Raw genomic sequence first — 22,673 nt, forward strand, 5'->3', positions numbered from 1 at the left:
TGATAATAAATGAAGTTGTATAAAAATTGTATCCAACTCTAATTCTACGTATAAATTAAGATTTTTATATAAATTTAATTCTATTTTGTTTGCAGATTGAGAATATCTCAACCTATGATGCATTGACATAGATATAAGAATACAACATGACACAAAACACAGAGATACACGAATTTAAAATTTTTAAAAGATATAAAGTTATATACATATAATATAAAAAATTTTTAGATAAATTATAATAAACTCATTTCAAGAATACATGTTAAGAATAAGGTTGGACACGCCGACACGTGAGGTATTTAAATGTGTCCGATGAATATTTTTTATTTTTTATTAAGAGACAGTTGGACATAGAAAACACGCGTGTCGAACGAGTGTCGAAGAATGTCGTGTCTAAAATGTGTCTGATATGCTGACATGTCAAATAAAAAAAAGTGTCTGTGCTTCATAGAACCTAACCCTAACTCTACTGTTCTTAACCCGCGGGTTACCAAAAATATGTAACATTATTATATAACTTGGTGATAATTTAAAATAAAACTGATTTTTATGTAAAAAAGTATTAAATTATCAATTAATAATCTTCTCTTAGTGGCTATGGATCTTTTGCATTTAGTGAGAGGTCATTGGTTCAATGTTCATTCCTACCCACACCCTACCCTATCTGCTGCGGATCGGGATGGGTACGGATATATGTTGTCACCCCTACAAATAGAACATTTAGGAAATAATCCTGCTAGGTGAACAATGAGAACAACGGGTCGCGTTTTCAAGCCCAATATTCAGTCAAAACATCCCAAATCCAAAATTCACTTTCACCTTTGAACTACTGCATAACCCAATTTCACCCACACCAAACCCTACACCTTTTTTTTTTACCGCAGCCTCCTAAAACGCAGAAAAAACCAAACTGCATTCCACCGTTGCTACGCTGTCACATCTCCACTGCGTCGCCGCCTCTTCATCGCCGTCGTCGGGATGTATCATCTCCATCCCCCCACTGACTCTTTGTCTGCCTCGTGCCCTCGTCATCGCAGTTGAAAATAGACGTCAGTACAGCCACGGTCGGCCACTGGAATAACCCATCTCATGCCATCGCTTTCACCGTAGAACTAGATTCGTCTCGCCATTAGTCCTAAGCCGTCTCCGACATCCCTGATAACTATTCTTCCTGCCATTTCTTTTGAACTTTTGCTTGAATTCTTCAATTGCTTGAACTTGATTTCTGAGTATTCCTTAGCTTGAATTCTATTTTCAGTTAGTTACTAGATATTTATTTTATAAATTAGTGGATGTTACTTTTAGTTTGAATTAGTGGATTTTACTTCTGGTAAATTATTGTAGATGTTTGAACAATTTGTTGTAACCGGAAAAAAAAATGTGACTATTGCTGATTTGCTTAGTTTCATTTTTTTTGCGATACTATATGTTTCTTATTTTGGATGTGTAGTTTTTAAAAGAAAAGATAAAAAAGTTACTACTCAACTTGATCTTGGTTGAATTGATGTTGAAAAGTTACTGCTCAACTTGATATTGTTTCTTATTTTTTAATGGAGTAAACACTTAATCTAATCCCTGTCCATTTTAAATTAGGACAAGGCGATCCCTCACAAAAAAAGTCACCAATGCCGGTCCCTGTCCGTCCATAAAATAACCCATTGTGCCCCCTCCCTTGTATCCCATGTCGATACTTGATAGAAAAATCTGATCTGTCAGTTATCGATGCTGATCTGGACGTTATTTCAAAGTTAAGTGCCAATGTAGATCAGGAGAAATGGATAGGAATTTATTTATCCCCCTGTCACATTCAAAAATCGCAACGTTTTTGGGTTAAAGAAAGAGGAAACATCGTTCTCACCCACATAACCTCCCAAATCCTAACCCGTATTTACAGAATAACCAAAACCCTTGTAACCTTCTTCACGCAAAATGACAGATAGTGGTGGAAGTAGCTAGTGTTGGTGCTGACAAGGCCGCTAAGAAGGACTCGGACAATGCTTCTAACTGCGCAGTGGACGGAGTCACTGACGTCGTGGAGTGGAGGTAGCTTTTGTCGCCGTTCAAGTTAGTAACGAATTTGACCATCCCAAAAATTAGCAATATTCAATCTATATTCTTAAATTGCATGTTGGTGCTGGAGTATTCAATGATGTTGAAATGGTTTGCCTAGTTATGCTTTTTTAAAAATGTTTTCGTGAATAGAATTTGAAGTTTTTAACTAATTTGTTAAATAAATAATGTTTCTTGTCAGTAGTTTAGATCACTGGCATAGTGAGATAAAATGTCATGAACTGAATTTTGGTTAGTAATAGTAATTTGCAGATGGATGAGTTTGAAGTAGTTCCTGTTTTTCATCATAGAGGATATTTTAAGAGGAATTCACAGGGTAAATTGAATTATGTTGATGAAAAAGTGAATAAATGACCACCTTTAGACATTGATTTGGTGAATTTCTTTGATTTTGAAGCGTTACTGAAGGGGTTGGGTTACACAGAGTACAATACTATGTTTTGTTTTGATAGTATGGCACATGACTTAAAGACTGGCTTACATGTAATGAGGGGTGATGCTGAGATAAATGACATGAGGAATAATAAGAGTAAAAATAAGGAGACAAATGAAAATTTACATCTACTTTGATCATCCGGTTAGTGTGCTTGACGTTGTGGATGAGGAGTTTGAGTGACTCATCATCCTCAAGTGAAGGGTATGAAACAACTGAAGACGAGTCATACAAGTTAACTCCTCTGGGATATGAAGATACAAATAGCAGTGAAGATAGTGAGGAATAGAGAAGGAATGAGAGATTGAAGAAAAAAAAAATGATATCACCAAAGAAGAGAGCTAGTCAGGACCCAGCAGGCGAGGTGAATTATGGCTCAGATAGTGAGATGAAGTTTGGCCCAAATAGGGAATTAATTAGGTGGTCCATATAGTAGGGATAAGGTTGGATCAAATAAAAGTGGTCCCTCTTTAACCCAAAAACAACGCCGTTTTTGAATGTGACAGGGGGACAAATCGAACCATGTCCATTTCTCCTAATCCACGTTGACACTTAACTTTGAACTAACGTCTATATTAGCACCGATAACTGTTAGATCAGATTTTTTCATCAACTATGGACGGGGGATACAAAGGAGGGGGTAATGGGTTAATTTATGGATGGATAGAGACCAGCTTGGGTAATTTTCTTTTGTGAGGGGTCACCTTATCCTAATTTAAAATGGACAGGGATCAGGTTGGATGTTTATTCTTTTTTAAAGAGATGTTATTTGAATTTGTTGAAATAGTGGTTGTTTATTCTTCTTTTAAACTATTTTACATACGTGGATATGTGGTTTCAACTAATTTACACCATGTTACTGTGTATGATTTGATTGGTTTTTCTAAGCAGAATATTCATTTTAGCATATATGTAGATGATTATTGCAATTCAAAAAAGAGAATGTTTATTCAGGTAATACCAATAGTGTCTGACTTAATTTTCTATGTAGCTTGGGAGTTAATTAAACAATTAGTTCAGACTTAATTTAGTTGTTCCTGATTTTACCTAATTAAATCAGTTTTAATAGTATGCATTCATTATATTTTTCTAATTAAAATGTATTGTTGTTCTATTACTCGATAGATGTTTGTTTTTAAATTAGATTGTAAAGTTTGGATTGTGTGAAATCTAACCCTTTGTTAGTTCTTAATAATTTATAAATCTACCTGATTTATGTTCCGTGCAATACACATTTGACTGACGCTACTAACCTCTCACTCGCAACCAAATTTACCATATAGGATATCCTAAAGTCATTCAGATTGAAATTAATGTTAGACATCGTTTTGGGTCCTAAAAATTCATTGGTTGATCAAATGCAAAAGGTGTTGGAAGACCAAACTGAACCTTTGCGCCGCAACCATCCAAGAAACAAGTATAAAGAGGTGAGAACACCATTCATACCACTAAGCACGAAGACCATGATACAATGAACTAAAGGTTGTTAAGGGAGAAAAACAACAGTCGAAAAATTTTAAATAGTAGAAACCTCTTTGATATGTTTTATTTGTTGAATAATTGGAATTTCTTTATGAGACACACTGTGATATTTTTCAGGCACAAACGTATGGATGCTTTGTTTTTTTTTTTCAACTTGAATGATTCTATTATTGCAAAATCAGGCAAAATTATATTAAATTCAATCCAAATCAAATAAACATCCAAATTAAAATGAAAATAACTATCTGTCTATCTAGTAAAATGAACATGTAGTCTATTTTAGATTGAATCACAACTTACAAGTTCTAACATACTCATTAATTTTCTCATTTATTAGACACTTAATTTAATAGTGATATATATTTTATAATTTATTAATTTATATTTTAAGAAAATGACCAACTTAAACAAAATTAAGTGTGTTAGTAAAATTTTAGTTTATAATAAGCACCATGTTCACAATGTTTTTTAACAAAATCTTATAACTTAATCACTTATATCTAAATGGCATAATTCAAACACAACTTGAATTCAAGCAACATTAAATTAAATCCAATCCAAATCACATAACAAGAGAAACATGCAGAACATGTGTATATAACACGAAGCAAATCAATAAAAATATCAACGATATACCTAAATAAACATTCACATCAAAATGAAAAACATCCATCTACATACATAGTAAATAAACATCCGACTTAATTAATAAGAAACAACTAATAAATTTACAAAAAAATATTTTACATAAAAACAAAATTTTAATCACCAATACAAAATAAACGCGTGAAATTTATATTTAACACAAATTAGCTATTTCCAAAAGAATTTAACAAAAATATAAACCCACCAAATTTTTGTGATTCATTCTGTCCAAAAATATATCCAACTCTATGTTTCCAGCTATATGTGCGGTGCCGAAAAGGAAGACACGATAAGGGATCACCAAAATACGATGCGGTGGCGGGATAGTAGCCGGAAGAATGTCACATTAGCTGCGGCGGCTGCAAAGGAGACGCGAGTCAGCAACATTTGCGAGGGTTACGGCTTGGCGGCAATTGCAGTTTCGTCGATCAGCTTGGATTGCAACTCTTTTCGGTGGTGGTGAGAACTGCGTATGGTCACAGTGTGTTTTATAACATGTTACTAACTATTTTAAAGTATTCAAAGTTAAAAATTTAAATAAATCTAATTAATTATTAATTTGATTTAAGTAATTTCTATTTTAAACTATGGGAGAAGTCCTTGAATGTTCTCACCGATACATTGCCTAATTCAATGTACAGACCGGCCCATAACCACAATCAATTTATAAAAAAGGAGAAAACTAGAATTGGGGCATTCCGAGAATTGAACTCGGGACCTCTCGCACCCTAAGCGAGAATCATACCACTAGACCAAATGCCCTTTCTTTATTCTTACGTCAATTAAAATTTTAATTTAATCAGCTAACCGCCAATTTTTTCCCTCCAAAAAATTTGGCACAGAACCCTTATTCTTGGCGCTCCACTTCTCTTTCGATGATGATGAACCATTTTGTGCCCTAATTTGAATAGAGATTTTGCAGCAATGGCTTCTTCTAGGGAAGACAAGAACAAGAACAACAACACATACAGCAGAGACACTTCGATTCATGAAGAATTCGACTTCCTTGATACTCAGCCACTCGACATTCCTCACTCTCCCTCTTGTGGGTTCTCTTTTTCCGTCTTCACTTCTTCCATTACTCTCTTCAAGCTCACTCTTTTCTCTATTTGTTGGTTTACATTAACCGCATTTTTTCCCATATAATGTTTTATTTATGTTTTTTTTTGTTTTTAATAAAAGTTTAAATTTGACAATTTTTGGGGATTTATTTTTACTGTGTTCAGGTGATGATGAATCGCGCTACTTTGAAGACACAGAGCCTTTTGATGATTGCGATGATGATAATATGGAAGCTGAGCCGATGAACCTCGCAGGCGAGACTCAGGTGTTGGATTTCGCAGGTGAGACTCAGCCGTTGGATGATTTTGACGGTGCTGCTCTTGTTGATGACTGCACACAGTTGCTGAATGAAGAAGGGGATGTTGGATTTGAAAGTGGTGGTGAAGGTGAAGTCGAAGGCTTAGATGGAACTCAGGTTTTAGAGGGTGTGGATGATGATGCGGATGTCTCCGACGGTGGTGATCGTCAATCTGCGTATAACAAGCAGGAGGGAGAGCATGAAAGATTCTCTGATGAGAAATCGTTTGGGAATATTGATTCTATTGAAAATGAACTCAACAGCTCAGGTGAACCCCTTGAACTTTTCTTTTAGGTACATTAACATTGGTGTATATTTGGGGCATTTGATGGATTATTAGGCATATGATATCACTGTCGCAAATCTGATCTTAGAGTCTTGGTGCTGATGCCTTTTTGAGCTGAAACCTCATTGGCAGCTGTTTGTTGTATACAAGTGTGGTGTATCATTGTTTCTCCTGTTCTACACTGTTTTGTATATAAATTTAATGTCACTGTTCTTTTGGTTGCGTTGGTAAAGTTTATTTTATTTATTACAGGTTTGAAGCCACCACGATTTACTTATCTGCGTGTTGAATCTTTAAGGAAAGCTGCTTTAGCTGCTCGCAATGTGGCTTCGAAAAAAACTTCAAATGGGACCAGTTCTGACATGGGCAATAGCCAGTCTTGTCAAGAGCATATGGTTGTAAAGGATAATGATGAATCCTTTCCCAGATGTTATGGGAAAGTTGAAGAAGTTAATCGGGAATGCAGTGGTGCAAAATACAGCATGGAGATAGAGGGACAGAAGAACAAAAATGCAGACAAGGTTGCTAGCTCAGCAGTGAGGAAACTTTTCAATGATGCTTTGCCCATTGAAACTAATGAACCTTCTCTTGAAAGCAATGATTTTGATGGAGTGGATGAGTTGCCTATCTGCCATGATGGGTTAAGCTATGTCAACTCTCAAGAACCTGGAGAGTTGTCGCAGCTTAATGCTCTTGATTTTGTAGATAGGTTTCTCCACGATAATATCATGGAGTTTGATCAAGATACTAACCGTGTTAAAAATACTACAAGAATAACAACCACCACGCCTCTTTCCGCTAACTGTGCTAAGAATGTGGAGGAAAAATCAAAGTCAGTGGCCAATGGAAAAGGGCAACAAAATTTGGCCAAGAGAGTTACTGATAGGGGCAAAGATGCAAAAGCTGCAGTCTTTGACTGGGATGATAGCCGTGAGGATGAAGGTGGGGGAGACATATACCTTAGAAGAAAGGAGGACTTCTTTTATTGTGAAACTCGTGGATCAAAATCTTTGCCAGTATCCCAGAAGACCAAATTCTGCAGGCCAAATAATGATAAAGATGCTGAGGAAAAGTTAAATATCCCTAGTAGGAAAACTCGTGCAGTTCACTCTGATTCAAGGTTAGGGAGGCATAATCAGAGAGTATGGGATAATAATGTAGAGGAAGCAACAAGAAGAATAACAAGGAACCTTGCTAAGGAGTTGGGTGAACAGCTTGATGCCTATTGTTCTAGAGGAGAGATGGAACCCAAGGCTAATGCAGATGTACAAGAAACGATGGATGTAGGTCTTGATACTCAAATGGCTGCTGAGGCTATGGAATCTTTATGTGGTGCTGAATCTCTTGCTAATGATACTATTTGTAATACTAGAAGCAGTTCAAAAGGTCAACACAATCCTGTTGGATCTAGGGATAGTTCAAGGCAGTTTGACAAGAAAAGGAAAGCTGAAGTTAAGTCAGATTTGCAAACTTCAAGTTTATCAAAGAAATGTACAGAAGTCGGACAGTGCAAAAAGGGCAATATTGTTACAAGATCAAAGATGACTAAGCTAAATGCAGAAGCCATACAAACCTCAGGTGCTAATGAGAATGGAAGAAGAGGAGTTTTGTCTCCAATGGTTGATCAAAGAAAATCAACAGGTGCTTTGAAAATACTTGATCATGGTGAATTAAAGATTCATGATAGCAATGACACAGCAAGTGGAAGGAGTAGAGTTAATGAAAAGCACTTACAGGATGAGGTTTATCATTGTACACCAATCGCTCGTAGAACTAGACAGTCTTTAACGGTAAATCAATTTAGTGGTAGGATTGGTTCCCTTGAGAAGACTAATGGGACTGTCCTCCATGCAGATGAATCACTGGATCCTAATTCTACTCCAAAAGCAAGTACTGCAGGCATTAGCAATGAGATTGAAATGGATGCGTTAGATTGTCCTAGAAGAAGGAGATCACTTAGGATTAGGAAGTATTCTGATCATGATAAAGGATCTGAGAATTTAGTAGATTCATCTAAATCATCTGTGCCGCCCAAAGGAAAATCTAGTGCTGGAAATAAACAATCAAGTATTCATTCTAGGAGTCCTATTGATTGTAATGTTATAGCTGAGAAGGATGAAAATCTGAAATCGTATGGAAAGAATATTGCAGCTGTCCGGTTGTCTAGCAATAATTTTGAAGTCACCAATTCAGATGAGTCGCCAGAAGATTGTCACAAATCCTCTGACTTGGCTTCTGCGACAACGCCAGCTAATTGTAAGACACCAATGAATGATGCTTCACCTGTTTGTATGGGAGATGATTATTACAAGCAATCTTGCAATGGAAATCTTTCAAGGTCATGCCTTCACAAAGTTTTCCGTAAGGAGCTCCAAAGAGAACTCCGTAACTTGAGTCCCGTTAGCCCGGAATTAACAACTCCGTCTAAAGATTCAAGGAAGAGGAGGGATATGACTGATGTTCGAATTCTGTACAGCAACCACTTAAACGAAGATATTATTAAGCATCAGAAGAAGGTAATGATGTCTTACCTTCGATACTGTCAGTGTTACTGAAACATAGTCGGGTTTTAGTTTAATTTTGTTTATGGACTTATTACAGATTTTAGCACGACTCAGCGTTTCTGTAGCATCCTCCATTGCAGACGCAACACATTTCATAGCTGATCAATTTGTACGTACAAGGAATATGTTAGAAGCTATTGCATTTGGCAAACCAGTGGTCACACACTTATGGATTGAGAGCTGCGGACAAGCTAGTTGTTTTATTGATGAGAAAAATTACATATTAAGGGACGCAAAAAAGGAAAAGGAGTTTGGTTTCAGCATGCCAGTGTCACTTGCCCGTGCATCCCGGCATCCACTTCTAGAGGTGAATGAATCTATGGAACCAATTAAGTCTTTTAACCATTAATTCATGCATGTGGTTCACTAGTTAAGATTTGAGCAAGCTTATTATTCTAACTGTTTTGTACAAATATCTGTTGGTTATGTATGTGGGCATGCATGCATCTGCACTTGTGTATGTTAGAACAACTCTAGCAATTTTTTCCTTCAAGTTCTACTTGCAATAGCCATGACCCGATAGTTTTCAACTTGATAGTGTTAAAGTCCCCTGTTTAGTTGTTCGTGTGACAATCATTTGTGACATGGCATTGTGCTGCATTGTCTGCATAAAAGCATTGCCTGCAAACAAGGGCATGTCATTAAATTAAAAGCCAACTCTGATAAATAAGCTTGTGTCACATCCGCAAAGGTATAGGTTCCCCTATTGCTGGTTGACAAGGGACTTAATTCCTTGTAACTGAACCATATAAACAAATTGCTTATGGGTTAAAATAATTACTTCAAAATTAAGTGAATCATAGTTGAACTTTCAGAAGACTTGGAGGCACAACAACAACAAGAAAGTCTTATCCCACTAGACACAAAAGCTTAATTAATCAGATTTAAAAAACAAACAGGCAGTTTTTGGCTTGTTCCCCCTGCTAAATGACCATTACTTTCTGCAGGGTCGAAGAGTATTGATCACCCCAAATACTAAACCTAGTAAAGAGATTATTTCAACTTTAGTGGGGGCAGTTCAGGGCCAGGTATGAATCTCTCTCTTTAAGCATTTACCTTGTTTATACCCCTAAGTCGTCAGGGGATAAAAAATGTCTTTAGAATTTGGATAGTTCCTTGTTGCCGTGAATTTTCTTTTGTTTCTATCTCACTGGCAAAGAAATTACTTGATAACTTAATTGTAATTTTTCATTTTATTATTAATACTTATTGGAGTACATTGATGATTTTTAACCATGAAATTGGTGGGTTATTCCCTCTTCCCCACCCTCTTTTCTGAAATATATGTTGACATTTCTATGCATGCAATTCAACTAGTCCATGTTTTGACTGCAACCTTTGGCTTGATTCATCTTAATATCTTTTTCTTGTAATTCTTGTAGGTAATGGAGAGGATCAGCAGATCTGTTTTGAAGGAAAATAAAATCTTAGATGATCTACTGATCCTATCCTGTGAAGAAGATTATGCCTCTTGTGTGCCTTTTCTTGAAAAGGGTTAGAATCTGTCTCAATTACCTTCAAAAAATTATAATCTGCCTAAAAGCCAAAATAAAAAATAACATGTTCTGCACATGCAGGGGTAATGGTGTACAGTTCAGAACTATTGTTGAATGGCATAGTTATTCAGAAGTTAGATTATGAAAGGTTGGATTTTTGTTTCTTCCGCTCTTGTATATTCAACTTAAATCTCTCTAGTGGGAGAAATGTTTTCTGCTTCTGATGACTAATGTACTGCTACAAATTACGTTCCCTATATGATGGGTCTTATGATTATTATGTGTCCCTGTAAATGGCATTTCATTAATTCATTCCTCTTATGCACTTTTTGGTTGCAGGCATTGTCTCTTTGCAGAGCAGGTGAAGAAAACCCGTTCCAGCATATGGCTGAGAAAAGATGACAGAACATTTCTTCCTGTTACAAAGTGCACTTAACTTTTTAACTTAATTTTTGTTATGATCATGTATAGAATTTAGGTCTTGTAACTATTTTCCAAACATTTTTTTTATGTAGGATAGATGTTGCCCCTTTATATTTCATCCTGCTGCTGTAATTTTGTGTGATGCTCATAACGGACGATGTCAGTGGTAACCATGGACCTGGGTTGTGTATGCACGATGAGATGTACTAGTATATTGAATTACTAGTATTGTTTTTAGTTAAAGAAAATCCATTGCAGTTCATCTTAAACTCTATCTAACAGCAGAAGTTCCTGATCTGGACCCTATCTAGTAGCTATAGTTTATTGTTCAGCATTTATCAAATTACAAAGTAAATAAATATCTTTAGCTAATGATGATGGTCAGGTAAGTAGTTAGGCAACACCTTATAGCTGCGCTGAGGAACCTTCCGAAGCATAGCCAAAGCCAGATCAATGTAAAGTGGGAGTTGGACTAGTGCGAAAAATGACACAGGCAAACAAGTTGCAGCATATATGGGGAAAACTGCATATTTCAGTTCATCTTCAATGATGAAGTAATGCCCTGCACAGAATGAGATCAACACCGATGCTATCGATGCGAAGAGTGTTGTCAGCCCCACAAGAAGCTTTCTTGGCAAGTCAACAACAAAATCCTTCTCTTGGAACCGAGATGTGAGTACTGAGAGAAACAAAACAAGGGATGTGACAGAGGAACAGAGTGCAATGAGTGATGCTACAGCAAAGACGTGGAATGCAGGTCTACCCCTTAGAAGTGGTATACCAGTGTTTTGATCAGGACCACCTGGTATAGCTGTTGAGGTTGTGAATGCCACAGTTGCAACAAGTGCTGCAACCACTGAGCATGATTCTGCAGTTTTGGTGAGCCATTTACCACCTTCTTTCACAAGTTGCCCATGTGTACTAACAAAGACTTGCTTTGCTGTTTGCCCCTTCCTATTGTAGCGTTCATAGAAATTTGGAGGCATGGAGTTCTTAACAAGCTGCAAAAGCCACAAGGATCATGAGTCATTGTTTCAATGCAACTTTGAATTGTTGTTAAAACTATTATTTGCCAATGAAACATAATATTATCTGACCAGCAACATTCTAATTTGCATTACCTTATACCATTTATATTCCCACTGCATTTGCATTGCAGCACCAGGGACACGCCAAGGCTTATGGCTTCTATATGTAGCAGCAAGGTGCAATGCACTGTTACCCTGGCTGTCTACTTGGCGAAATGCGCTCTCCTTGGTTATGTCAGACTTATTCAACATATTATACACATGGGGCTGCCGATTCTCTATAGCCAAAAGAACAACATTCTTGTTATCGGAATCCACATCCTGTATAGCCACTGGAAATATATCCAAGATCTTCTCAACCATCTCAGTTATTCCCATTTTTGCTGCAATCAATATAGGTGAATCTGTTCTCCTTTCTGCATAAATTCCATTCTGCATACCACTATCTGTTTTCCCTTTTCCCTGAGGAGTTCCTCCATTATATGTGTACTTGTATAATGAAGCGCGCTGAATCAGTTCATTCATCACTTGTTTTGCCCACATGTGCCTCGCCTTCCTCCTTTGGATTTTGTCTATCCAAGATGATCCTGCAATTTGCCACTCAGTGAAAAAAGGGGTAGCAACTTGTTTTCTTTTTCTTAATTTCTTGTGAAACAACTTATGAGAACTCTAGTACTTGTGGATATATATATATTACCTACACCACAGATAAGTAGCAATGCCTTTATTGTAACTGTTAGAATCCGGATAATGATTTCCCAATTTGGTGGAAACCGGTTATATTTCGTTTCTTTCTTTGTCATCTCTTTCTCTGCATGTGTATACACACACTAGATGTTAGGAAATGAGTGTAAAATGCCCAAAAAAAAAAACACCTAAAGTTGAACCAGCTGCAACTGTAACATTTAACATGCAAGCCACAAAAACTGTGATTAGTTAAAGATTAAATTTGCTGTAATCAATACCATATCTGATGTAGGATTTTCTTGAGAAATTCTCTTCATCATCAGTTTCAGCTTTATGACTATGTTTTCCAAAGGCTGTGTCATAGTGTAAATTGACAAATTAGTACAGTTAAACTTGGCATATGCATATACTAGACATGGTTGATTAACTCACTCAGAGCTTTAGCTGCACGCATAAACAAAGACACAAAGCTCATGCATGTCTTGTAGTTCATTGGATACTTAGTTTTCTGCTGATCTCTCCGATTGTTATGTATTTCATTTGCTTCCTCGCTGACATCATCAACAATCAAACCTGACAGCATCGCGGTTTATTAGAGAGGAAAACTAAATTTCATAATTTTATATTACTTTTTTATGTTTTCATTCTCGTTCATTTTTTTTCTAACTTTTTTTTTAATTATTTACAAACTAAAGAATGAAAAGATGTAGTTTTGTATAATTCTGATATAAAAATATAAATGAATTCAAATCCCTAAAACAATGAACTATAATTTGTATAATATTTTAGTTGAATAATTATACAAAATTATATACAAATTGTCAAATAAATATTCTGTAAAATATTTTTAATATAAAACACTTCAAATTTAATATTAGTTTATATATTATCTAATCAATCTCTAAATAGTAAAACACTTATTAAAATATACTATATAGTATAATTGATTTATTTTTTCGAACATTGAGTGGGTCTCACTCAAGTTACTATGATTAGAATAAAGGTAGGTAATCCATGTTATGGCTAGAAAATTTACTTGTAGACAAATAGGAGAACTTGTATGTTAGGCTGCGTTTGTTTACAGAGACAATGTGTTTAGGAATACTTATTAGTGTATTTTGTGTCCATCGTAATAGGAAGGACACGAAAATATTAATAAGGGACATAACTTATTTTTTAGTTTTTCTTTTATTATTCTTGTTAATTTTTTATAATTATATTTTTTATTATTATATTTTTCGTCTCAAATTTTTTGAATGAAAAAAATGAGAATAAATTAGATTTTTATAATTTGTTCTAATTTATTACCAAAATAGGATGCAAGAACATAAAATTTTATGTCTTTGTTTTTTATGTCTTATTCTCAGTGTCTTGTTTTGTCCTGTTCTTAGAAACAAACACAGCCTTAACAATGGTAGATTTTAATTATTCTATTGATGAATTTAATCAAAGAAATTCACATCAGACGTACATTTAAATTTAATCTTCTATATTTTTATTTCTAATTTATTATATATGTAAATATGGAACAAATAAGGTCTAAACATTATGTGAAAAAATTCATTTTAAATATGGAATATTAAAGCCATTAAGAATTTTAAAAGTAGAAAAGAAATGCTTAAGATTCTTAAAATCATGTTAGTTTTGATAAAGAAACAAAATAGTATAGAAGTGTGTAAGAACGTAAGTGTTCTCACAATTATAGACAAAGCGATCTAAAAACTCCATCCTGGTGCTGCTTTTGAAACAATTAGGCTTCATGGCAAGGATATGCAGAGGTGACCATCCATCCTGGTTTACAGAATCCGCAAGGTTTGGGTACAAGTCAATTATTTTAAGTGCCAATCCTGTCAAATTCATCAAAACTTTAAATATATTCAATCAAATACAAGTGCTAGATATGATCATGAAATGTTTTTAACATGATGTGTATAAATAATATACTAGTTGATATCGGTATATCCAATGTTATCAAACTTGACTTGAGCATTTACGAGTTAACTCGAGAGTTCGATAATGTGGATCACCATTTAACAAGTGTGGATCAAGTTTGGATCTTAGTTATACAAGTGTTAGCTGTGATATAATTAACAAAAATGTATCTAGATTTTGGAGTACCAAAAAGTTAGGTAACCAAATGAATACATAAATGATATTTAATTTTAGTATGTTGATTAATAAAATCAAAATGAGTATGCATAACTAACAATAGTTAATATGATCAAACATGACAAAATTGATGACAATGCATGAGACACTAACCAAAATATTCACTTGAGATGGTGCAATGAAGAATGGTATTTCCATTGTTCTTTCTGCAAAGTGAGTAGTCATCTTTGTTTTGTTGGTGGCCATAGAGACAAAAGAATGCATCCTTCTTACCATGAATCGCTGCCAAGAAGAGCGGCGTCTCGCCTTGGAAGTTGCGCCAAGAAATGAGTTTAGGGTCCCTTCTAGCTATATTGTAGCAAGTTTCCATATTTCCAAGCTCAGCTGCAAGATGCAGAGGAGTGTTTCCCTTTGAGTTCTGCAACTTTAAGATTGCAAGACACACTTCTTCTGTGATATTATCCAAAAGGGTTGTCACAAAATTGGTTTGGCCTACATAAACAGCAATGTGTAACACTGTATCTTCTGCTCTTGTTATCTTTGCTTCTAATGTCAATTGGTTCTTCTCATAAACCTCTAAGACCTCTCTAATCTGACCCTTAGTGGCATAACGAAACAAATTTTCAACCTCAGAATTCTGCTCCATTTTTTCTGGTGTCAAAATAACCTATCTATGTCCCTCTAAGTTGTAGTATATTATCAATATCAACAAGCTTAACAAAGGTTATGTTAAAGTTACATATATACATGCAGTCCCTTTGCTTATTATTATAATATTGATTTTCCTATTTGTTAAATAATGATTTCTAAGTTAGCATCCAGGAGGAAGCAAAGACACTATATATTGCAATTAAAGCACATGGAATTCAACTAGTCCCAAAAATTTGGTGAGAATATAAACTGAACAAGTAAAGAAGAAGTGGAAGCATGATAAGAAATAAGGTTTTATATTAATACAGTGGACATTTACAGTACATATTCCTGCATAATATCAAAAGCAATGCATGTCTTTCCTGAATTTCATATATTATCAACTTGCTTTAGTCCATTTGTTTCTGCTATAACAGAAAAACTTCCATTTCTTTCTCTGCAAGATAAGCATTTTGCTGTCATGAAGGAAATATATTCCAATGTACTTTAAACATGTCTAAGTTGATTAAAGTTTATTAGTTATTGTAAAAGTGGCACATACTTGTTAAGATCGTTATATTTATGTTGAATTAGGTACTTCAAAGTTATTATTTATTTCTGAAAAAGAACTGGGGGGAAATTGAAGAAAACATGTAGCTAGATTTGCTTTTCTAAACTTTTATAGTTGCATCCAACCCACTCTGACATATCAATACCATCAAATTAACTTGTAAATTGTTGTGTTTAGATCCCTTCCTTAAATCAAGGTTACAAGTTGAATTTGATGATTCAAATTTTCCTAAACTCCACAAATCTATCTATCTATCTATATAAAAGTTGATACCTATATTTTCTTGTAAATAAAAAATGATATTTCTTCTACTTATTCTATTGTGACACAAGTTTTTTTGTCAGTTATAATTTTATAGAATTTTAAATTAATTTTTTTATTACCCTTTCTCATTTAATGACATTATCTAGTATTATCTCCTAATTAATAATAAATTTAATACCATTATTAGTTTATTTTCTAAGAAAAAAATGTCATATTATTTATTTATCATTAATTAATTCTATTTATTAAAATACTATCCTATGTATTAAAAATTGTACTTAAACAAATACTTTTATACACATATATATAGATTGATAGAATTAATTTTTATTATACTACAAAATTTACTATGATATAATGTTTTATTTTAAGAGTTAAAAATATTACTTAAGCAAATACTTCAATATATATATATAAAATATTATCAGTGTAATATACTATAAAACTTATTATATTTGTTTTAACAGCTATGTAGATTATTTTATAACTAATTAATTCTATTTATTAATTAATTATTGATGCTAATTATTAAAATATTATTCTATTATTCAAAATTCCTCTATTATCATTTTAGTTATCTAAAATAATTTATACAAAAAGTTTATAATATTAGTTTTTCACATATTGTGCGGATCTAAATCTAGTTTAGCCAAATTCTAGAGTTTGATAACCTTGAGTTAGAAACAAGTTAACATTTTGATTCTCTTACTTTCCTGAATATACACTTCATGAGATTTATTTAGCAACAAATATATCATATGGTAAAGGTCCAACAGGTAATAATACTACTACAACAAAAGTTTAAAATAAAATCTTGAAGGTCATCATGTCATTTAGGTACATAGAAAATCCATGAAGCTGATTCACTTCTTAGGAGATTCAAACTGGAAGGTTATCACTATGAGAGACCTGAAGTCTCCAAGTAACATATTGGATATATAAATAGTTGAGGCTCATAGCAATTCCAAAACCCAAAACTGATGAAAGTAGTATTGCATAGATGGCCTTCAAATGCAACTGCAACAAAAGGTCACAAAGCTTTATTTAGCACATCATAGGTACACTGTAAAAGTTAAAAATTTTACCTAAACATAATGTTGTAACTTCTTACATGCAAAATGTATACAGGTTATAAATCAGAAAACATCACTTGCTATTCTATCATCTATATGCATTATGCATTCAACAAATCTCTTCATCCCATTTTGGCACCAAAGCAAAGGCTTTTACAATTTCTTCCCCCCTCTTTTGCCCTTGTCTTAAACAGTACTGTAACTACATTATTTTAAAAGACAAGCATGCACCATTAGAGACCATAGGATAACTAAATACAAATAAATGCAGTCTTTTCTACAAAATATAACACTTTCATTACTGCAACCCAAGAAATATAGCAAGGCAAGAGTTTTAGCCATTAGTAGGCATTTCATTTGTCAATCCAGCCAATATTACTAGGAAATTATTACCAAAAATATGAACATTCTAACTCACCATGGTATAAAACAGATGCACGGTTATAGCCACAAGAGCGAACTCAAGAGCAGCATATGTCCATATATACTCTCTAATTGCTGCACATAACACAGGTAAAATTAAATTAACGTTCAACAATAAACCAATTTCAGTCTGAAGATCTGAGTTTTTACCAAGGATGACTGCAAAAATAGATGCCAGGAGGCCCAATGTAAAGGCAAATGGTGCTGCTATTATGATGGCTTGAGTCTTCAACTCAGGAAGCTACAAAAAGGAACATAGAATCAAATAAAATACACATATATATTTACTAGACTATGAACATAATGTATTCTGGACTCTATCTAAGGGGTTAGAAGTTCACTTATAGTATTCTCTTAAAAGATGTAGGCATACCAGTAGCTGTTCAATGAAGAAAAAGTAGCATATTGTGCTTATCAGGACGAGCACCACAAAGTCTTGCCAGGCACTGAAAAATGGAAATCAAGGGTCAAGCAAATAATAATAATATTAATAAATTTAAGTAACTTATTTGGAAAAGACTAGAACTGGAATATTTGAATGATTAAATGTTTGGGAATGCACATAACTCAAATTTATCCCGAATGAGTTTCCAAACTGAACTATCTTAGCAGCAATATTAATTATGATTGAAAATATTATTTCAAGACATACAAAAATCAACTCTGAGAATAAGTAACTCTCAAGGACCAATTCACCCTAATGCAAGAGCCCTTTGGGCTTGAAGAATGGACTATGCCCGGGCCAAAGACCAGCTCCCCTCCACGATTAAATTCTAGGAGAAAGTTTAAGATTCATTATATATCTAAAACTGAACCCATGGTATATGGGATTTGAAAAACTTGCAGAAAACAAGGAAACCTAAAACGGGTAATGTCTAAGGTTGCCATTTATAAGAACAGAAATAACAGATAACTTAATTTGAGAGCATAGATTTTCAGATTACTTTATTGACTCTGAACTTGAGTTTAGTTGACCCTGCACTTGTCTATTTTGCCGTTGAATAGAGCTGGAAACACGAAGCAAAGTTACGGGTAAATTCTGAACCTCGTGCCCACATACTTCACATTTCTTATTTCCCTTTGTGCTAAACCATTTTATTGCACATTCTTCATGCACCAATCTCAGGTCACCTTTGCAACTGCATTCCATTTTCAAGGTATTTCTTTCATCGCAGACATCAAGACATATCCTGCACACTGCTTCCTCTTCAGGAATTTCTTCATCATCAGCACCTTCTGGTGGCACGGGAGTTATCTGATCTGATTGACCAATAAAAATGGTCTTAGTGTGTTAAACTATTTTGTAGAAGATTTAAAGTGACAATAAGCTAAAAATTGGCACTCTAACTAAAATGTTACTAACGAGACAACAACTTAGGAACCAAGTAAAATATCCCAGCAGTGTGATAGACTCGTACTCATAAAAGTGGCTGTCATTTTGTCTATTATCAACATACAACATTTTCAAACACTGGCAACCAATCTATCTATTTTTAATATATAAAAGTAGATACATAAGTTTACCCACATTACTTTTAAAACATCTTTTTCTTCTACTAATGCCATGTCAGCAATATTGCTTATTTGGCAAAATATTAGAATCAACCACTCAATTTTTGCCAAATAATAATTAATTTATTAATTTCTATAAATAACTCATTAAATATAATAAACATTCATATTACGAATGTAATAATAATATTATTAATCATAATAAATTTTACGTTACAAATATTCAAATTCCATACTATTTGAACTACTTGTATAAGTCTCTTATCACTATTTCTTCAAATGACATCAAATTTAGCACAAAAAAATTATTTTTGAACTACACAACATCTCAAACTTACTCAATGTAGCATCATTCTTTGGACAATATCACCAAACAAAAAGACAATTAGTTTATCAAAGTTCGCGTGGTTCATCTATGGAAAACATTAATACCTACAAATGAAGAAGAGTCTTTTTGCTTAGAAATGATTATATTAGAAGAAAAGGTACAAAACAAACATATTTATTATATTTTTAAATTGAATTTACGAAAAAACTTTAATTATTTTTGCTTTTTATACTTTTTATATTATTTTATAATACTTTATATATAATTGTATTTTAATATCGTTAAAATTATACTTCTTTTAATATGCTATTCATTATTAAAAATATAATGAAAGCAAACTTTTTAGTCACAATTGTTGTGAAAGAAATTAAAGATCCAATTTTGAACATTTTCTAAGACTATTTTAAATTTGCGTCACTTGAGACATTGTCTGACAAAGTAGGTAAAAAATAATACCAACAGGTAATTTTATTTTATACTATTTCAATTATTCTTATTAAAAATAACTTATTCAAAAAAAATCTACAAATTTTTGTTCTTTTTATTTTAGATGTCATTGGAAAACTACATCAAGAGATTAAGAAGAAAGAAAATCATACAAATTCAAGACACATCTTTGGAAAAAAAACATACATGCAAAGATGGAACAAACAACATAATAGAAAGTGCATACAACTCAACAATTCATAAAGAATATGTCTTCACAAGAACCTCGACAGAAAGAAGAAAGCAATAATTCTAACAATAACCAATAAAAAAAAAGAAGACGAGCGCCACATAAGAAGATTAAATCCATCAACTAAAACAAATGCAAAAATCAAATTATCAAATAAAAATGTCATTTTGTACAACTCCAACATCCAAATGTTTTGTACTACAAATTATTTTAAACAAAACACCTTTCAAATTTAATTTTAGTGTACACATATTTAATTTAGTTCCACAAAACATAACCTTTTTAATATCTATTATATATTATCATTAATTTACCATCCGCACAATGCGCATGTCTCTTTCTAGTTGAGATAATTTCTAACCCATAAAAGGATGATGACAGGAACCACAACACTAGGTGGAATAATAAACACTGATTAACCCATTTTCTGCTTGAAATGTAAAGCTTGGAAAATGGATTAGATTTCTTCACTGTGAATTTAAAAATAGAAAAGTAGGACTACGAAACTGGAAGTACATAAAGTATATATGACTTTAGTGAGGCCTTAGAGGAAACATACCATCATTTGTATCTTGCTGATCCTGTTCACTACGGGTAGAGAAGGAGATGGATCTTACAATAACAACATTTCTCCCAGGTACAGAAAGGGACCTTGAAACCTTGGAACGACCAACATCTTTCTGCACAAAAGTTAACAACAGCCATTTGAAAATATAAATACAGTTCCTAAAGATGGGGTAAACCTTAGTTCATGCAACTGTTGTTGTATCATATGCTTTAGAAAGCTCTAAACATGAGTTCGAGTCAGTAAGCTTTCAAGTATTCCTTTAAAACCTTGTTGAAAATAACATATCTGAATATTCTAGTATTTCCTTTCTTTTCTCTGATAACAGGTTTCACACAATGTAATGTTACAGAATACAGATGATTTAATTTTAACCTATGAATTCAACCTTTCCATAGTCCAAGTTAGAGGTATAACTCACATTAATTTTATTTTAGAGAATCCATAAGCAATGCATCACAATGAAATAAAAGGACATTACATGTTGCTTCTGTTCAGTATAAGTCCTTGCAGAAACAGGTGTTGAAACCGAAGGAGACAGATTTGATGCAGGAGTAACAGGAAGAGAAGTGCATCTTTTCCATGCAGCGTCGGATATCGAATCCATATTAGAACTGTCCGCAGATGTCTTCGAGTCTGAATTAAGGAGGCAGCTTCTTTCGCCATCTGTTACATTAGCTTTTCTTTTCAAGCTCAATGCCCGCAAAAAACCTCTTGATGATGATATCCCTTTGGAGAAACTTTGAGAATGGTCCAAAGCCCTTCCACTGCCGAACCCTACAGGTCTAGGTGGAACTTGAAGTGAAATATCAGGACGTTTCCCACTTGGTCTATTATCTGAAACTTCTTTGTTCGAACAATGGTTAATCTGCAAGTAACAGGGACAATTTCAAGCAATTTAGTCCCAACAATTTGGCATAATATGCCAAAGCACCACAGATAATATAACAACAAATGCAATAACTAAAATGCAAGCACTTCAAGAGATAGCATGCCAACAAAAATAGAATGATAATCCTCAAATTGTTTTCAGAAATTAACTTGTTTCACAGAGAGGATCTGGATCCGGAAGTTGAATAAACCATCAATGTCGAAACTCACATGAACAAAATCAATAAATTCCTTAGTGGTGACTTATAGAGCAAAAAACAACAAGATACAATCTAATAAAGTTAAGAAGAAAATTGACATCTTCCAAAATTCTTCACAAACTACATTGTCAGCTAGAACTCATATCTCAAATTCAAGGACCTCCAGAAGCAGTTACAATTAAAAGGCATATGAACAACAATCAAAACTACATTCCAATCATGCACAATTCAGGAAACAAATAAAAACCTAGGCTTAAGTAGGCACAGAATATGCTCAAATTGAGAAACGCCGTAACGGCTTAACTTCAATTCAATCAAAATACACACACTGACACACACACATCTCAAGATCAAGTGATAAATTTATAAAGTTTAAAAGCATAGAATTTTACACAGATTTAGAGATGAATCATGAGAATAGAAACCTGGGGTGAAATCTCAGAGACTTCATCAGTGGCTGCTGCTTGAGCTGCTTGCATTATAGGCAGCACCAAAGATCTCACAATAAAAGTTGGAACTTTGAAATACCCACAAAAAAATAAAAAATAAAAAAAATAAACAGGAAAAAAAAAAAACCGAAGAATAAAGAATAAAATCCAACAGAGATAATTTAGTAAGCAAAAAGTAATCTGAAGAAGACCACGGTCGTTGTGTAAGAAGCAATTGAGGTATGATTTATCTTTTTTCTTTTTCTTTTTTTTAACACGCACAACATTGTCATTAATTAATGAATGTTGTTGTTTAAAACAATAGTATAATAATAATATATGAATATTTAATATAATTATATAAATAAATAATGAAGCTTCAGAATACAGATAGAGGTAGTTGTACCGTATACTACACGAGTGAGTGTGTCACTCACTCACTGTATATTGTAATGTACGGTCCCTTTCACTCAAATATGGATTTTTCAATGTGGTCATCTCTCTTTAAACAAGTGTATAACTTATAAGA

The 22,673-nt window shown here is 33.6% G+C and overlaps 3 protein-coding genes and 1 non-coding gene across 5 annotated transcripts; 1 reads left to right on the top strand and 3 right to left on the bottom strand.

Moving 5' to 3' along the window:
• Nucleotides 1-5,320: 5,320 nt before the first annotated feature.
• TRNAP-AGG (transfer RNA proline (anticodon AGG)) lies at nt 5,321-5,392 on the bottom strand. The gene has a single exon. It is a non-coding gene; the product is annotated as a tRNA-Pro (tRNA).
• A 120-nt stretch (nt 5,393-5,512) lies between these two features.
• On the top strand, nt 5,513-10,873 carry LOC107482711 (uncharacterized). The gene is made up of 8 exons (XM_016103253.3): nt 5,513-5,675; nt 5,857-6,258; nt 6,529-8,792; nt 8,878-9,147; nt 9,788-9,868; nt 10,223-10,334; nt 10,418-10,484; nt 10,676-10,873. The coding sequence occupies exons 1-8, from the start codon at nt 5,555-5,557 to the stop codon at nt 10,770-10,772; spliced, it is 3,414 nt and encodes a 1,137-aa protein (XP_015958739.1). The 5' UTR covers nt 5,513-5,554; the 3' UTR covers nt 10,773-10,873.
• Nucleotides 10,874-11,105: 232 nt separating this feature from the next.
• On the bottom strand, nt 11,106-15,279 carry LOC107482568 (uncharacterized). 2 transcript variants are annotated; one of them, XM_016103098.3, is made up of 7 exons: nt 14,737-15,279; nt 14,172-14,321; nt 12,907-13,047; nt 12,753-12,827; nt 12,485-12,598; nt 11,881-12,374; nt 11,106-11,760 (listed from the first exon to the last, which is right to left on the bottom strand). In XM_016103098.3, the coding sequence occupies exons 1-7, from the start codon at nt 15,227-15,229 to the stop codon at nt 11,128-11,130; spliced, it is 2,100 nt and encodes a 699-aa protein (XP_015958584.1). In that variant the 5' UTR covers nt 15,230-15,279; the 3' UTR covers nt 11,106-11,127. The 2 variants fall into 2 exon arrangements, with proteins under 2 accessions (XP_015958584.1, XP_052116929.1); XM_052260969.1 differs by lacking the exon at nt 14,172-14,321.
• A 1,503-nt stretch (nt 15,280-16,782) lies between these two features.
• LOC107482708 (uncharacterized) lies at nt 16,783-22,361 on the bottom strand. The gene is made up of 8 exons (XM_016103251.3): nt 22,142-22,361; nt 21,107-21,493; nt 20,620-20,740; nt 18,489-18,804; nt 17,918-17,990; nt 17,695-17,785; nt 17,540-17,619; nt 16,783-17,065 (listed from the first exon to the last, which is right to left on the bottom strand). Exons 1-8 carry the CDS (start codon nt 22,193-22,195, stop codon nt 16,928-16,930), a joined length of 1,260 nt encoding a protein of 419 aa, XP_015958737.1. The 5' UTR covers nt 22,196-22,361; the 3' UTR covers nt 16,783-16,927.
• Nucleotides 22,362-22,673: the final 312 nt, after the last annotated feature.

Source organism: Arachis duranensis, chromosome 4 (genome assembly GCF_000817695.3).
Source record: "Arachis duranensis cultivar V14167 chromosome 4, aradu.V14167.gnm2.J7QH, whole genome shotgun sequence".
In the NCBI taxonomy this organism is placed as follows: Eukaryota; Viridiplantae; Streptophyta; class Magnoliopsida; order Fabales; family Fabaceae; genus Arachis; species Arachis duranensis.